Source organism: Mollisia scopiformis (genome assembly GCF_001500285.1).
Source record: "Mollisia scopiformis unplaced genomic scaffold LY89scaffold_2, whole genome shotgun sequence".
NCBI classification, from domain to species: Eukaryota; Fungi; Ascomycota; class Leotiomycetes; order Helotiales; family Mollisiaceae; genus Mollisia; species Mollisia scopiformis.
In genome coordinates this window covers 444,339-460,860 of record NW_017263582.1, presented here as the reverse complement: position 1 = coordinate 460,860, position 16,522 = coordinate 444,339, and the positions used below count along the sequence as shown (strand labels likewise).

At 47.5% G+C, this 16,522-nt stretch overlaps 7 protein-coding genes across 7 annotated transcripts; 3 read left to right on the top strand and 4 right to left on the bottom strand.

Moving 5' to 3' along the window:
• Positions 1–102: 102 nt before the first annotated feature.
• LY89DRAFT_166950 (uncharacterized protein) lies at positions 103–2,957 on the top strand. The gene is made up of 2 exons (XM_018205535.1): positions 103–999; positions 1,049–2,957. The coding sequence occupies exons 1-2, from the start codon at positions 571–573 to the stop codon at positions 2,564–2,566; spliced, it is 1,947 nt and encodes a 648-aa protein (XP_018077446.1). The 5' UTR covers positions 103–570; the 3' UTR covers positions 2,567–2,957.
• LY89DRAFT_605791 (uncharacterized protein) lies at positions 2,729–6,705 on the bottom strand. The gene is made up of 2 exons (XM_018210404.1): positions 6,356–6,705; positions 2,729–6,300 (listed from the first exon to the last, which is right to left on the bottom strand). Exons 1-2 carry the CDS (start codon positions 6,440–6,442, stop codon positions 3,052–3,054), a joined length of 3,336 nt encoding a protein of 1,111 aa, XP_018077445.1. The 5' UTR covers positions 6,443–6,705; the 3' UTR covers positions 2,729–3,051.
• Positions 6,706–7,413: 708 nt separating this feature from the next.
• LY89DRAFT_663561 (uncharacterized protein) lies at positions 7,414–8,156 on the top strand (the record flags this gene model as incomplete). The annotated part of the gene is made up of 2 exons (XM_018212712.1): positions 7,414–7,452; positions 7,506–8,156. 2 exons carry the CDS (start codon positions 7,414–7,416, stop codon positions 8,154–8,156), a joined length of 690 nt encoding a protein of 229 aa, XP_018077444.1.
• An 89-nt stretch (positions 8,157–8,245) lies between these two features.
• Positions 8,246–8,717, bottom strand: LY89DRAFT_776899 (uncharacterized protein; the record flags this gene model as incomplete). The annotated part of the gene is made up of 2 exons (XM_018222090.1): positions 8,246–8,383; positions 8,438–8,717. Coding segments are annotated over 2 exons (418 nt in total), but the record flags the coding sequence as incomplete, so codon positions are not given.
• A 283-nt stretch (positions 8,718–9,000) lies between these two features.
• LY89DRAFT_679901 (uncharacterized protein) lies at positions 9,001–10,251 on the top strand. Its single transcript, XM_018213965.1, has one exon. The coding sequence runs from the start codon at positions 9,466–9,468 to the stop codon at positions 10,222–10,224; it is 759 nt and encodes a 252-aa protein (XP_018077442.1). The 5' UTR covers positions 9,001–9,465; the 3' UTR covers positions 10,225–10,251.
• A 512-nt stretch (positions 10,252–10,763) lies between these two features.
• Positions 10,764–14,663, bottom strand: LY89DRAFT_679900 (uncharacterized protein). The gene is made up of 4 exons (XM_018213964.1): positions 14,602–14,663; positions 13,940–14,550; positions 11,368–13,889; positions 10,764–11,320 (listed from the first exon to the last, which is right to left on the bottom strand). The coding sequence occupies exons 2-4, from the start codon at positions 14,199–14,201 to the stop codon at positions 10,916–10,918; spliced, it is 3,189 nt and encodes a 1,062-aa protein (XP_018077441.1). The 5' UTR covers positions 14,202–14,550; positions 14,602–14,663; the 3' UTR covers positions 10,764–10,915.
• Positions 14,664–14,822: 159 nt separating this feature from the next.
• Positions 14,823–16,491, bottom strand: LY89DRAFT_635239 (zf-C3HC-domain-containing protein). Its single transcript, XM_018211435.1, has 2 exons — positions 15,793–16,491; positions 14,823–15,743 (listed from the first exon to the last, which is right to left on the bottom strand). The coding sequence occupies exons 1-2, from the start codon at positions 16,415–16,417 to the stop codon at positions 14,971–14,973; spliced, it is 1,398 nt and encodes a 465-aa protein (XP_018077440.1). The 5' UTR covers positions 16,418–16,491; the 3' UTR covers positions 14,823–14,970.
• Positions 16,492–16,522: the final 31 nt, after the last annotated feature.

The following is a 16,522-nucleotide window of genomic DNA, read 5'->3' as shown; positions in this document are numbered from 1 at the left end:
CGTTTCCAAATCAAAGAATGGGATCTTGGATGTGCATGATCTACGGATTGTTCTTGCGCAATGTTACAAGAAACTAGTACTCTGTGACGGTCTGTACCTCAACAGCAGTTTGCACCCAGCAAAAGTGGTTTCTTCGGGAAGCAATGTTACCTTGCACATGGGGTCACGATGGCTGAGGCATGCCTTGTCTTACATTATGGTGTAGTGGGAAGGAGTGCTATTGGGCAATGGATGCACACAGCATGGCTGTGTAGAGCGTTAATCAATTGAGGAGCGTACCTATTGGCTGCGGTTGTGGCTGCTGAAGTTCTTCCTCCCACGGAGAGTCGTCTTTCTCTAAGCATTTCTGGGCTGCGTAGTCGAGGCTGTGACAGTCGAGTGACCCGACAGCTTGGTCGAGGTGGCCGCTGTACAAGTGTATCTGCTTATAGATCAGGGTGTGGAACATTGAACGAGTACATATAACTCATGTTCAAGTGTATTGCCCAATTTCATGAGCCATCCAGCCCAAATTAAAACCTTTTTATTTTCGAGTTCTACTATTAGTTATACTTTACAAAGCCTTTGAACATGCCTTACTTCTGGGATTTTCGTACTGTCCTCGACGTCGACCCTGAGAACGATCGGACTTGCGTTGGTACTGCGCAAAAGGGCGAAAGGTGCTGCAATCCAATCAACAGGGCTGATCGGGCCACAGCAGGCCTCTTACTTGATCAAATGGACAGATCAAAGAGTTTCAAAAGTTCCATCGATGAATTAGAAATCCTTGCGGAATTACTTCTCTGCAAACCCGTTCACAATAATCACAAAGCGAAAGCATACCTATCTCAGGTAGACACAATTACCGCCGAATGGACGATCATAGTAGAGGAAGAATATCGATTGATGAGAAAGCGGAAAGGGAAAGTAAGGGCAGAGAAAGCGAAGAAAGAGCTTCTGCGAATGGCAGAAAATGCCAGACACATGAAGGCTGAGCTAGAAGAGGAGAGAGCGGACATAGTAAGCAATTCTCAACAAGACCCTTTCAATAAATACTAATTTGAGGAAGAAGTCACATAAGTCCTCGAAGTATGAGCAAGGAGCTCGCCAGAAATCAGACCAGAAAGAAGTTGCTGGACTTGAAGATCCTTTCGTATCAGCTACAGCTTCTGCTAAGTCGAGCACTATCATCTACAATCCAATACAGTCAAATGGAGGTGGAAGGCAGAAGGTTAAAAAATCCGAGACTGTGGTCAAGGTCGAAGCGGTGTCAATTAAAGATCCAGAACCTCGGGTTGTGCTCAAGACCAACACTGGCCTGCCAACACCAGACCAGACTCCAGAAGATTCAAAGGACCATACTGAACAACCCAAAGTTCAAGACAAGACCCCATCTAAGGCCCCGACGAAGCTCAGAGATGAGAAAACCAATCCATCCCTGACGCCTCCGTTGAGCACGAAAGTTATCCGACAAACCACAGAATTCACTTTCGAGTACGGACCAGGTCTCGATACCCAAAAGAATCTCAAGAACAAATTGGAAGGGTTGAAAACTGTCACTGAACAGACTTGGTCTTTTCCTGTCTTCAACGACACAAAAGAACAAGAGGAGGCCATTTCTACGAATCCGAGTCCATTGAAGCAACTTCATTCGCCAACAGCGCTGGATGCGCAAATCGCGCGTATCCCGCTAGGAGCAAAAAGTGTTTCTTCACATAACAACTTGAAAACGAAGAAGGCCAAGCAAGCAGAGTATGAATTCGGAAACCAGGAAAATACACCTTTCAAGAGCTTCAACTTCGAAAGTAGTGCTCTAGGTTCTATGCTAGCCAACGGAGTCTTCAGCAAAGACACTCCTCCACCACCTCCTATTCTAGGTCCACTGTTCGCCTTTGACCACTCTCCAGAAAGGAACTCTTCGAGGTCAGGAAGCAAGAAAGAAGATTCACCTCTACCAGAAACTCAATCTACCTCGATGTCTCCTCCTGATTCAAACTCACCAGTCATCATGAAAGCTCAACCCGTCCAAGAATCCGAGTCTAACTCAATGCCTCAACAATGGCCAAACACCACAAAGTCCAATGAAAACAACTATATCCACCAGGACACAGACAATGCCTCAACCACCGACATCGAAGCCACCACACCAACAACAATTATCGAACAACCCGCCCTGTTCAACCCACCCTCACCTCCCAAATCCTACACACCATCCAAACCCCTCCCTCCACCAAGAAAACAACCCTCCCCACCCCCAACCTTCGGCACAGCCCTCATCATCCCCCCCTCCGCACCCTACAAAACCCACCTCCCGTCCCGCCGCTCGCAATACATGTCACCACCAAAACCAGCGTCAGAAGATAGCTACACCACCGACCTGCAGATCTGGGAACGCATTACGGCTGCGGAGAAACCGCTCCCGGGGTTACCTTGGGAGCCTGTTAAGCGGGGGGGTGGTAGTGTTGGGCTAGGGTTAGGAATTGATAGTGGAACCACGGTTGACGAGCAGAATGACGATCAGGACGTAGGCTGTTTGGGATCGCGGAGGTTGAGAGTGTTGGTTAGGAGGGCGTTTGGGAGGCAGTGATTTGAGGTTTAGTGAGTGATTTGGAGTTTGGGGTGTTGGGACGGGGAGTTTGTTTGATATACCCATTGACATTTAGACTTTCTTTTATGGTTTTGATAGCGATGAAATTTCGAAATTTTTATAATACAGTAGTTTGATATGCGAGCGGGGATTCCTGTGGTTGTATGTGCGAGCTATAACAACGATGAGGTTGCTTAGAGGATTTATGTTGTAAATCGACCGGACATTCCAAGGTACCGGGCATTGAAATGGAGACCGACATTAGCATGCCGAGAAGCTTTAAACCGTTACCCGAGAATGAGCGGTTTAGAATCCGACATTCACTGGTCTGAAATGAGAGAGGCTAGTGTAACATGTATCATCCGGGAGAATGGCAAGCCTTCGAAAGAAAGATGTGTGGTTGCTAGAGCTTGCTATATTTCATCCTACATTCTAGCTATCTCCCCTTTCCCCAAGGCCTCGCATCTTACAAATCCAACCATCCCCTAATAAACCTCAAGAACATACCTCAGCTCCTCCTTCAGCCTCTCAATCTCCTTCCTAGAATCAACCTTCTTTCCTCCCTTCGCTACCGCATCCCTCTTAATAGCCTCCTCCAAGACCTCCGTCACATCCGGAACTGGCCACGTCGGTCCGCAAAGATAGAACGCTCCTTCCTCATGAATATACGCCTTGATAATGTCTTGAATGGTCTGTCGCATTCTATCCTGGATATAGATTTTCTGCGGCTGGTCACGGGAGAATGCTCTACCCAACAAAGTGATGACGCCGGCATCTTGATAAGCCTCCCATTCTTCACCGTACAGGTATTCTTCTCGTTGGTGACGAGAGCCCATGTACAAGAGGATAGAACCAATTTCTTTGCCTTGCGCTTTTTGCATGGCGCGGTATTGGACGAAGGCGCGGAAGGGCGCGAGTCCTGTGCCTAGACCGGCCATGATGAGTGGTGCGGTGTCTTTGACTGGAAGCTTCATGACGGAGGGCTTGACGGATGCGGTGACCTTTGCTCCAATGGGAAGTTTGCTGAGGTAGCGAGTTGCTTGTCCGAAGCGATCGCGGCCTTTAGGATCGACCCAGGAGACGACGACGATCATTAGGGCGACGGTGGTGGGGTTGACCATTTGAGAAGAGGCGATGGAGTACTCACGGCGTTTCATGGGGCTGACGATGCGAGCGATATCGTGGAATGAGGGGTGAGCAGACTTGAATTCGAGGAGAATGTCCGCATAAGTAATTGTGTCGACTTCAGCGCGGCGTTTGAATTCATTCGCGCCCTCTGGACCGCCTAGTGTAAGAAGTTCCTTCTTTTCATTCTCATCGGAGGCGAATTCCGCAAGAGCTTCGTAGAAGCGCTTGGGCGGCTTTCCAAAAATGTCGATGTTTTGTACCAGTGATTGAAAGACAGTTCTAGTGTCGAGAACATTCGGATCGTCGCGAGATGGGACTTCGACGACATCCTCGGCGTTCAAACCGTAAAATCCCATGAATTGAATAACCTCATCAACGTCATTCTCAGCATGAATGCCAAGCGCTTCACCAATATTGTAGGTGAGACCAGAGGTACCAAGATCAAACTCGATGTGAAAGATGTTACGATCGTAAGTCAGAGGTGTCAATCGACGGTTCTCTTGAACGGTGATCTCGTAAGTCTTCGTAGTGAGATCTGGTCTCAGGGCAGTCTTGGTGCCATAAGCCTCCTTGAAAACAAGACCCTTTGCAGCAGACTCCCAGTTGCGCAACAGAGAAGGTGCCTCAGTCTCTTCCTTCTCAAAGCCAGTGAAACTGCTTGACTTGATTGTAGCTGGGAGGGCAGGAGCTTCCTTGTCGACCTCGACTTCGGCCCATGATTCTGGAATCTCAATCTGTCGCAAGATCTTCTCCAAATCGCCAGAAATCTCGGCAACGAGAGCCTTCCTCGCTGTAACATCACCTCCAAGAGCTGCTAGCTTCTGGCCGGCAACTTCGTAGCTTTCTGGGTGAGCAACCTTGAGGAAGGCCAACTCCACCGCCAAAGTCTCAACACCAGAATCCTTTTCGACAGCAGCTGACAGAGCCGGGTCGAGAAGGAACAACTCGATGCCTCTGAACTTGATTTCGTTTCGAACAGGAATAGATAGCTTTTTCTCCAGATCTTCATCCTTGACACCTGGGAGCTTAAGAATGAGTTTGCCACCATTCTTAATATTCTTGACAATACCGATATCCTTGAGGAGCTTCTCTTCTCCTACATAAGCGACATCGGCCTCATCAACAGGGTAAGCAGCCTCAATTGACTTTCTAGAACTTCGAATATCAGTCCTGATAGTTCCACCTTGAACGAAGTTGTCATGCGTTTGACTGGTGATAACGTTGGCTGCCGCATTCGTAGAAAAGAGTTTTCCAAGAGCAACTGGAGCGACAGCGGCTTCAGAGTCATCCAAATCCCAGAAGGTGTATTGCTCAGCTTGCCCAGCACCCAACAGCTCAATCTTCTCGACCGTTTCAGTTGGCTTACCAGTCAATTGATTGAAGATAGCCGCAACTGAGCTTGGTGTAAATGTCTCTGCGCGAGAGTACTTCACATCAACAATAGCAGGTTTGGTGTGCCATTTTTCAGAGAACACAACTGCAGCCAGTACATCTTCGTAAAGGCTCGAGTGTGTAGACTCGTCTGCTACAGTGGCTTGGTCAAGCACCTGGCCAAGGACAGCAATACTTCTGACTGAAGCAGGAAGTGCATTCAGGAAAGCATCCTCTGCAAATGGTCTGTACACTCGAACATTTAGCACACCAACCTTCGAGCCATCAGTAGCCAATTTCTCAGCAACCTGGCCCGCAAGCGAGCTCTCGACGCTCCCGAAGACAACCAATACAATTTCAGCATTGTTGTGTCCACGGTACTCGAAGAGGTTATAGGCAGTTCCGAGCTCGTTGTTGAATGCATTGAGCAATTGAGTGACCTTCGTTTCAGCATCTGCTCTCTTACTGAGCTTCTCAAGCTCCTTTAGCACATTGGTATATGCGCTGCTCAAGCCAGACTGGTTCAAGACGTCAATAACACGCAATGTGTCACGACCAACATTAACACCATCATATATGTGAATCGTAGGCAGAACGTTGGCCAATATAGTAGAGAAGAGGGACATATGCTGAGCTTCGTATGCAGAAGAGCTAGACACGAGTCCAAGTCCCAACTCCTCTGCCACAGTCAAAGCAGTGGCATAATCAGTGACCAATGCTCGAGAGGAGCCAGGAGCATAGTCAACCGCTGCAACGTGGGCCACGAATGGATTGGCGACAGAGTATAGGAGTGAAAGTTGGTCGAGGGCAGCACGCAGACTGTGCAAGCTTGACGAAGAGGCCAACAAAGACTGAGGAATATGTCTCTTGGTCAAATCGAAATCTTTAGAGAACATATATCCCAACGCAATTGCTCCCGCACCAGACCTCGTCTGCATGGGGGCGACTTGTGTAGTATAGCCATTGGCATTCTTGGAGTTCGAGGCAGCCCATTCCTTGACAGCAACATCCAAATCGAAGGACTCCGGTGAGTATGAGAAGATCTTATCGGAGAGGGCATATGCGACCTGTTGAATTAAGGTTTGAGCAGTGAGGTATGTTGGCCCGCTGATCGAGGTGTAATCAATCGGTTGGCAAAAAGGCAAGCTCGAGGACTTTTGAGGAAACTTTCGAAACGAGGAGGAATTATCGTCGGTATTCCAAATACTTGAGAGTACTTCGCCGCCTTTGGGAGACTGTATGGGTAAGTTTTTGGGAGCCATTGTGATTTTGAGGTGTAGGAAATTTTACCGTGCTTTTCAAAGGATATTTAATGTCTGTATCCGCTTTTCGCTTCAGAGCGTTAGTGGGAGAGTCCAAGTCCATCGGGTCCCCCATGTTTCAAAATGGATCTGCTAGGACAGCAGAGAACAGGGAAGGTGCAGGACGTTTGAAGTGAAAGTATGAATGAGATATTCAAGTCAAAGCGACTTGAATAGAGAGGTAATTGAGACGACTAGGAGAAATTTTGGGAATGCGGCAAAATTGTAGACTCCAAGACGGACTCATAGGCTGAAATTGACCTAGCTTTGATGGCGACATGAGGCTCAAATTCACCTTTCACCTACTTAAATTCGTTATTAGTCAGGTTGGAAGGTGGCTAGATCTGGCAATGCGAGATCTGGATGAAAGGGAAAGAGGTGAAGTGAAGTCTGCACGAGGAAGCACGCAATCTCATCCCTGTACAAAGATCCAACTAAGTGCTTTTAGCTCGTGTTTGTCGGTCCGGTCTCGGGGATAATTCGTTGTGGTGCTGATTGGTCAATCGAGCTTATGTTCTTTCATATGATTTGTTACATTGCAACCTCGAGGCTGACCCATCTTCCTATTGATGCAAGGCTGACGCTATTTTCTAACTCTCGTGGACCAGGAGACTTTCAAAATTCTAGATAGGATGGTCTTTAGGTCTATAAACATTAGTTGAATACGACTACACCTATGGTACTTGGATGGGTGAAATTGCTTCGTAAGTACTAACAATCCTAGTTTCTGGACACCTCGGTATGAACGGCCAAGCCGACGACATCAAAGCCAACAAAAAGTGAGGGCCCGTAGAACATTTGAAAGGCTGCTATCTAATTTTCAAAGACTTTCGGACATTGGTAAGTAATCAACATTCTGTTACTATTATGTCCGAAAAATTAGATCATGCCATAGTGTACGGACGCAAGGTCATTGCTTGCCCAAGCGAGTGAGGTAATGACGGCCGACAACTTGATAACATACATAAAGCGCGAATCTCTCTCATTTACCAGCATTGCTCTTCAAACATCACATCACATAATTGATTTTAAGAAATATCTGCGACGATGGCATCTACAGCAATAGTTGGTTCAACCGGCCTTGTGGTATGTATCTATTCCCTGATCCTCCGCAGTACACCACTAACCATCTCATCCAGGGCGCGAACATCCTCTCGACCCTTCTCACACTACCCTCTATCTCCTCCGTTCATTCAATTTCCCGCCGCGCCCCGTCCTCCACAGACCCAAAGCTCCACCCCCTCGTTTCCGCCGAAACCTCACAATGGTCCACCCAATTCTCGTCCATCACCCCACCACCCAGCATCCTCTTTTCCGCTCTCGGCACCACAAAAGGATTAGCAGGATCTGTTGAAGCACAAAGGAAAATAGACTACGATCTTAACCTCGCAATCGCTCAAGCAGCGAAGGCGGCTGGTGTGAAAGTCTACGTCCTGATTTCCACCGGCGGAGCAAATGCTAAGAGCTTTATCCCATACCCTAAGATGAAGGGAGAATTGGAGGAGAGTGTCAAGGAGTTAGGGTTCGAGCATACGATTATTCTACGACCGGGACTTCTGGTGGGAAACAGAAATGATAGTAGATTCGTCGAGGGTGTGTTCAGGAAAGTCGCTGGTGCAATGGGGAGCGTGGCAAATGTGTTGAAGGATGTCTGGGCTCAAGATGCCGATGTTGTGGGCAAAGCTGCCGTGGCTGCCGGTCTGCAGGCATTGGAGGGCGGGAAGCCCAAAGTTTGGGAGATTGGACAAGCGGAAATTATCAAATTGGGGAGAACGGAGTGGAAGGCTTGATTGGAGAGGGGCAGCATTTAATGTTTTCGTTTTCGATTTTTCATTATTTCGATACCCATAACTCCACTCATGCAGCTTATAATTCCATCCTATGCCTTCCCAGCTTTGTTAAGACTTCCTCCTCCACTCGACTTGTTCTTCTCGGCATTCTGAGCTCCTCCTTCCTGCTCTCCTCTTGGTTTTGAGACTTCTGGATTGGCTGGCGATACTTCTAGGGGATTTCCATCCTAAAATACAACTGTTAGTAGAAGTGCAGTAGTTGATACAAAGGATCGTTATACCTCTCCTTCTCCAGCCACTTTCTTTTCTTGTTTTGGATCAGTCGTATTTGGGTCGAAAGCAGCTTCTTCTTGCTTTGCAGATGCGTCGTCTGTTCCTGACTTAGAATATTCTGTTGCTTCGGTGTTGATGCTGTCTTTATCCTCACTTCCCTTCCGCGGATATGCTGCTAAAGTGGTTCGAGAGAATGGACGAATTCCTTGGACTTGAGGTCTAATCGACCGAGCTTGAGTTCGGAGGCATTGTCTCGATGTGAGACGGAGAATGGAGGTTGGTGACATTGTGAGGTCTGGCCGGTAGCTTTCTGTAGCTGTTAGTAATTATTCCAAACCGACTTGAACTTTGACTTTGCAAATGAGCAAAAGCTGAACTTCTATCGGAGATGAACATTGATAACTTACAGAAATTCGATTATTTGAGACAAGTGTAAAACTAAAGCTTCAAGCCCCTTCTCCTCAATCACGAATATCAACATTCATTAATACCAGTACGTCATTGGCCCTACGATTGTGGCACGCTAAAAGTATGGCATTCCCAGAATACCCGCGAAACCGGGCTTCTAAAATCAACCCCACATCACACAAAAGACCCTGGCGCAACCCCAACCCAACGACTGGGATATCGGGAACATTTCCTTTCCCCGCCGCTGGAAACCAACCCTCACTTACATCTTCAGCACGAAAAACCAACATTGAGGCTTCATCCAACGTCCGGCACTGGCTCCTGATAACGCAATCATCATCGGTTTTGGATTCTCGTGTTACCACACACGGTTGTCTTATTGTGTTATCGCGGGATATGGAGGGGGATGGAGGGGAGCTTGGAGACCTCGTGGACCACAAGGTAAGATAGGGCGGTTGTGATCGTGGTCACTTGTTAGGTTTTCGAGAGCTGTTTGAGTCATTTATAATGAGCTTTTCCTCTGTTCTTTCTTTTCTTTCCTCAAAAAAGCAAGTGCTGTACTAGTTTTTCTCTTTCCGGAATCAAGTCGAATCTTCAAAGCACAATATCAAAGCATTTCTTCTTCATTATGGATTCATTCACACTCTTCCCTCAACTACTTCCAGAACTCCGTCTTCTCATCTGGAAATACGCCTTGCTCCACCCCCGCCTCATCCTGATCTACAAACACGCAACAAGAACTACACCCCCTCACACCCACGTCCGCCGCACCGTCATCTCACCCCTCCTCTCCGCATCACGAGAATCCCGCCGCGAAGCTCTAAAACACTACATTCAACCCTCTCTCCTCCCTACCACCCCAACACTCTTCCCACCCCTCAACACCCAGCTCCCCTTCCCCGTCGGCCCAGGAACTGACATCCTCTACATCTCCGGCCACGACCGTCCGCCCCGCCGCCGCACACCCGTGACGTGGACACTCACACACCTGCTTTCCGAGTTAGATTCCTGCTCGCCTTCCTTCGCGCCAGTGAGGCATCTAGCTATCGACCTTGCTCTCTTGCTTTATACGCCCTTTAGCATCACGCCGAAATTCCACATCCCGTACGGGATCTGGAAATTCGTTATTTGTGATCTTAGGATACTGGAGACGTTGATCGTGGTGCGGAGTTGCGGGAATTGTGAGGAAGAGAAGTGGGGTGTTGATCAGGTAGAGGGCAAGTTGGAGCAGGCTAGGAGGAGGTTTCTTGATTTTTGGGAGGGCATGAGGGATGGGGATGATGAGGAGGGCGGTGTGGCGCAGGAGATTGAGAGGTTGAGCGGGTGGAAGATGCCTTTTGTTGAGGTCTTGGAGTTGGAGGAGTTGGTTGCCAGGTGTTGGGTTTGATGACTTCTTACTTCCTCAAACCTCTGTTGCCGTGTTTGGATTTAATCTAGGTTCCTTATTTTTTCTAGAATCAATCAAATGTCATCTCATAAAACCCCTTAACTGGACCTTCACCTCGCTTCTCACCCTTTTCCAACCATGATACACCTCGCTTAATATTCTCTAAAAATTATTCTCATCATAATCAAAAAGACAACAGACTAAAACACGGCTCACTAAAGCAAAACAATATTTCGTTGATGGAGGCGGCTGGACTCGAACCAACATCCACAATCGAAAATGGCCTTCACCCATTTCCTTCTCCCGTGGGGTCAAGAAGGCTCCAACCATTTCTTCTCATGAGCTTTACCATTTAGACTAAAGCCCCCTTTGATTTTTGATAATCGTAAAACCGCTTATTCCAGTTTGTAAGGTATACAAACATACATAATGAAACCAGCTTAAAAGTAAGGACGAGGAACGGACTTGTCAACACGGACCTTTGTTTATCAAGTGAAAATTGAGTGGATGGTCTTGTACACGACTTATGATAAATTTTGCTCTAATTCATTGCATTAATCTTGATATAACAGACATAATTTCGTTCCTGCCGTGGTCTATCATACAATCCGAACTCCATAATCCAGGAAAGCAAATCCCCTTTTGCACCAGTAAATCTACATGCATCTAATATCTTTGCCCCTCAGCGAAATTACCAACGCCTGCCATAGACAGGATTCTCCTTTGCAATTGAGCTAGAGGGTCTCATCATTGGTGGAGTGATCCGCCTCTCACTACCCTCTCTGCTGCTTGCCCCACTGCTGGTAGAGACCTCCTTCAAGATCCTAGGCTTCTTGCCCAAATCATACTTCTCATTGCCAGGATTTGGAGGTGCGTGCTCAGCATCTCGACGGAAGAGTTGCAAGATCTCCTTCATACCGAGCTTGCCAGCACCACCCTTGCCGCCTTCAATAGTCTGGTTGGCTAATTCACGCTTCTTTTCTTGGAGATCGAGAATGCGCTCTTCAACAGAGTTTTTGATAGTGATCTTGTAAACGATGACATCGATCTTCTGGGTAAGACGATGAACTCTGTCAATAGCCTGTTCCTCGACGAACTAAATATGTTAGTAGAATTCAACGATATTGGCAGGGACTTGCTTACAGGATTCCAGAATGGTTCGAGAATGACTACACGAGTAGCTGCGGTCAGATTCAATCCCAATGATCCGCATTTCAGACTACAAAGTAGTACTCTGCAGTTGGCATCGTTACGAAGCTTATTCAAGCTGGCTTCTCGAAGGTCGTTCTTCATCTTTCCATCGTATCTAGTGTACTTAAAACCTTTCTGACGAAGGAAAGGTTCGACAAGATCCAACATAGATGTAAATTGGGAGAAGACGATAAACTTATGTTGAGCAGCTTCTTTGTCCAAGATCTCCATCAGGTGCCTAATCTTTGTAGATGAGACCATAGTGGCTAGCTTTGATTCTTCAGATGAAGACTCAAATTCGTCTTCCACAGCTGAGTCCTCGTCTTCACTTCCAGTGTTACTATCGTCTTCGGAAGCTGATTCTGCATCCTCTGAGTCGGAATCTAGGGCAATGACTTTCTTCCCGCTGGTCTTCGATTTGTGTTGTCGGAGATTGTCGAGGGTAGGAAGCGTATCGTCATCATCTGAGTTGAGCCATTCTCCACCACCCTCAGCATTCTCATCATCAATACCGCCAGCTTTTCCCAACGTTAATGCTCCTCTCTGACCTTCAGGCACAACCCAAGACCCTTCTTGTTCTTCGCCCTCATCATCACTATCTTCGATGATGGCACGGTTTCTAAGCTTGCGTTGAATCTGCATCTTCGGCTTCTTTTCATGCTTCCGCTTCTTCTTCTCTTTACGGACCTTTTTCGGATTTGTGACTCTGTCAAGGTCTGCCTCGCAGTCCAAGCAACGAATACCGCCTTGGGCAATGACTTCATCACCAAGTTCAAGCTGACAAACCTCGCATTTCTTGGATGCCATGCCCATAGCCCCGAACATGTCTGCCATGTCATCGATATCGTTATTGGAAGCTTTAGAAGCCTTCTGCGTTGCGGTGGATTCGACTGCAAGAGCCTCACTGTCTTTTGCAAGTTTCCCACCAACGAGTTTCGGGTGATTACAAGCCTGTCGAAGTCGTAGCAACATGACCAACGCGCTTGCATAATTGACTTTACCACTCATCATCTGCTCGATGCTTGCATCGGTACGTGCCTCCAAACGAGCGTAGAAGTCACTTTCTTCGGGCGAAAACTCTGCGAAAACCTTTTCAATCCTGCGCTCGGTAATCTTGAATCCAGTCATGTTTCCTTCACCAGGTGCGGATGGTTTGCCACCAGGGTTCAAGGCACCTTCCTTTTTCAAAATGTCTTTGGTCCTACGTTTCATGAAGATTTTCAAGACGGCTCGTAGGCGCTGGATAGCGATGTCGCCTCTGCCATTTTTCATGGGACGATCAATCGCGTCTTTCCATTCCTTGAGATCGTTGTAAGGGCTGATGCGCAAGAATTTGATAAGACTTTGTAGTTCATCGAGGTTGTTCTGCATGGGTGTACCTGTCAGACACCACCGATATTGAGTTCGTAAGGCACAGCATGCCAATGAAGCTTTGGCATTGCGATTCTTGATAGTATGAGCCTCGTCAAGGATGACACGATACCAGTGAAGACCGAAACAACCAACTTTGAGGCCATCATCGTCAGTCGAAGAATTACCCCATTCAGAGACCAAGATTTGATAGGTAGTAACCACAACGTCATATTTCTTGAGGTCCTGGAAGCGCTTTGTGCGTGAGGGCCCATGATGGACACAAACTCGAAGAGAGTGGGAGCTCAGGACTTTGTCCTTGATCTCCAACTCCCACTGTCGGATGAGAGCCAATGGAGCGACAACCAGAGTTGTCTTTTCCACGCCAGAAGGAAGCTTTCGCTTAGCGATAAGAGCTTCGTCTGTTGGTTTGGGGTTGGTTAAGATCAGGGAGACGGACTGCAGGGTCTTGCCAAGTCCCATGTCGTCTGCAAGAATTCCTCCTTTTGGGACTCGTGCTCCTTTCTTGCCAGTTCCAAGCTCTCTACCTCGCATCCACTCTAATCCTTCAATCTGATGCGGCAGCAGCTTGACTTTGACACCTTCAACACTTCCGTCATCTTCTTCCTCTTCCTCATCTTCAGAGGCAACAGCTAGCTTCCCCTCTTCTTCTTCTTCTTCTCCATCATCGTCGACGTTGAACTTCTTAAACTTCTTGGCCAAATCATCAGCTTCGATTTGCTTCTTCTTCTTGCGAAGTCTGGTCCTGGGAACATCTTCATCGTCTTCAATGACTCCTTCCAATAGAGCCTTCAAGTCCTCTTCTGCCTTCTTAGGGTCCACAAAGGTATAAGGATCTGGTACTGGATCCCGGTAACCGTTCATAGTGAGATCAACGTAGTTGTAACCTTTATAAGTGGGCCCGCTATTGACAGTATTGAATCCGCCATATGTGCTTCCCATCGAACCATACATTTGAGCAGGTGCAGCTGCAGTAGTTGTATATGAAGTAGCTTGGGGGACAGGAGCTCTGACGGGTTGGTTGTACTCGGCGGGTGCTCTGGGCATCAATGGCTGCATGATCTTGCGGGTAGCATCCTTCATAGCTTGAAGATTGGGATGAGCTATATAACGTTAGTCTCTGTTCTTGGCAGAGTGCAAGGGATTTACTAACCTGGACGATCTGCATCTCTATGGAGTTCTGGTCGGGTTGTTGGCTGAATGAACATAGAAGACTGCTTCGAAGGGCCTCGGTTGAGCGGCGAGTGAGGTATAGTTGGTTGACCAAACTGCGGCACACTAGAAGGGGGCGGCCTGGACGAAAATAAATCTGGCTGTGGCAAAGGTTTGGACGAGCCATCTGATTGACTCTGGGGCTGCTCGTTGGGGGCAACAGGCCGTAGAGGTGCCTTTGCGGGCGATCTTTCGTTTACCATCTTGTTGGATTTGATACGAGATTCTCGTGAAGCTTTGTCCGCGGAAACACCAAAGACAAACGGTATCGGGGATTGTGTATTTGTAGGTCTGGTTGTACCACCTAAGTCGAAGGACGCGGTGGTATTGTAAGAGAAGAGGGAGCTCGAGTCACCGAAGTCGCTAAGTGATATGCTGTTCGTAGAATCGGTAGTCGCAAATATTGTCTGGGCTGGAAGCTCTGAAGGGCTGGTTGTCCTCGCAGATACTCCAAGCTGTTGGGCAGGCCGCTTATTTTGGGATTTGTCCCTTCGATGATTGAAGGTTGGGCGATTTGTTGATGTTAAGGTATTATGAGTGGTAAAAGTACCTCTGTTGAAAGGTTAGCAAGTATTATTTTCTCTTCACATTCTGCATATTTACTTCATGGATATGTCTGCTCCCTCTAATGTTAGTTGCGACAAGAAGGAGTTGTTTGTTGCGGTGTTGTAAAATTATCTGATGCTGATCCAGGATAATCGCGGTAAACTAGGAAAGCGCGACCTTGTCGTCATAGGCAACGATCCCAATCAGGAAACCACTTTACGCGCTCCGTGGCTTGAAGGTTCACCATTCTCAAAAGTTATGTTTTCAAATATTATAGTATTGCAATGTAGCTACCAGCACGCAATCTTGGAATTCTGTGGGTATCGTAAACTCCTAAAATGCAAAAGTTGCGCCTCAGGAGATGCCATCAACTCCATAATCATACACTCATGCCCCAGCCTTCCCTTATTGCTTAGGTACGGTTCCTCACGAGCGTGACTTGCTCTTCTCTCGTGTAAGCTTCTTTCCTCCCTTCGTCTCAAACAAGCTTTTGACTCTTCTCAACCTCGCCCATCTTTGCTTGTCCTCCTCATCCCTGATACTCATCGCATCTTCATCCCCGACATCCGTACCAAGAGCGCTGTCCGTCTCGATAGCATTCTCCGTGACAGAGTGCCTGATCTTTCCCAAAGGCGACTCTCGTCTAGATCTCAGCAGATGATCGTTGTGAAGGATCCGTAAGATAATCCCCCACCCTGCCATTCCAGTCGTCGATGTCTTGACAGGTCCCTTGCCATTCTGAGAGATGGCATTTTGCCATGGGCAATACTCTCGATGCTCTTTGACAACATCTAGGCAGCTCATAGTTGGCCCGACGACTTCTTCACCAGCCGCATTGACTTCCTTGCTCTTGAATATCCACAGTCCTAGAACCCTGAAGCAAGCGTGGCAAGAAACAGATCCCATTTGAGCACCCAAACGATCATGTGTGTGGCCTTGCCATCCAAATAATGCCATCAGTAAAGCCACTTTGTTGACATCTGCCGGCGGAAGACTCGCGTCTGGTGTGGCATCTGTGGGAGACGAGAAGAAATTTGGCGGAAGATTTGCAAGAACAACATCCAGATCAAATCCTTGGGGTGTACGCATATTGAACTTGTAAGGCAGGTTTTCACTTCTCTTACAGATTTCATCGTATCGCTCTCGGAGGTTTCGGAAAGTAGTTCCTGTATGATTGAGTGGCAATTTGAATATAGAGTCTGTATCGGACAGTCAGTAATTGTAACAGGATCTGGACGATCGACTCACCGTCACAACCCCTCTTTCTCCATAAACAGCCCTCGTCGTGCGAAGACACAATGAGCTCGACGTACTTATCTACCAAGGCTTCCTCTACACAAGAGTCAGCATCTTCTTCAAGACTGCTAGACTTCAACGCACCAATCTTCTCAGCAATGTAAACTGGCTGCTCTTTCCCTTCCACTTCCTTGCGGTTGAGCTTCACCAAGATCTCCACATTGCACAGGCAGCATCGCACCCTTTCAAGCTTCTGGCAAACCCATCCACGCTTCGCCCATTCAACTTCGTTCACTCGAGCCGGCTTCGGTGTCCAGTCTGTTAGGTTCGAAAATGACTTCAACCGCTTGAGAAATGCTTCGCGATCCCAGGGAGCATATTTGGGAGGCTCAGTAGCCGCTGCTGTTGTCGATAAAGCGGCCTTTTTGTGCTTCATGGTTGCTAATGGTTTTCGTGTAGCTGACGGCATGTCGATTGAACTTGTGATTGAACTCCTATCGCTAACTCGTCGCTTCTTCGTCTGGGAGTCTCCGTTGTTGTCTGGGACATTGTTTACTTCTTTGGAAGCCAACGTAGTTGTCGATTTATTTCCGATCCCATTTATCAAAGCGTTGAACTTTCTCTTGGTGGCGTTCATGACTGAAATACCGGGGCTCTTTAAGTTTCATGGATAATTTCAAAAACGGAGAAAGTTGGTTTGTAGGCTGTAAGAAAGGAATGCATCAATATTTCAGTGCTGAAG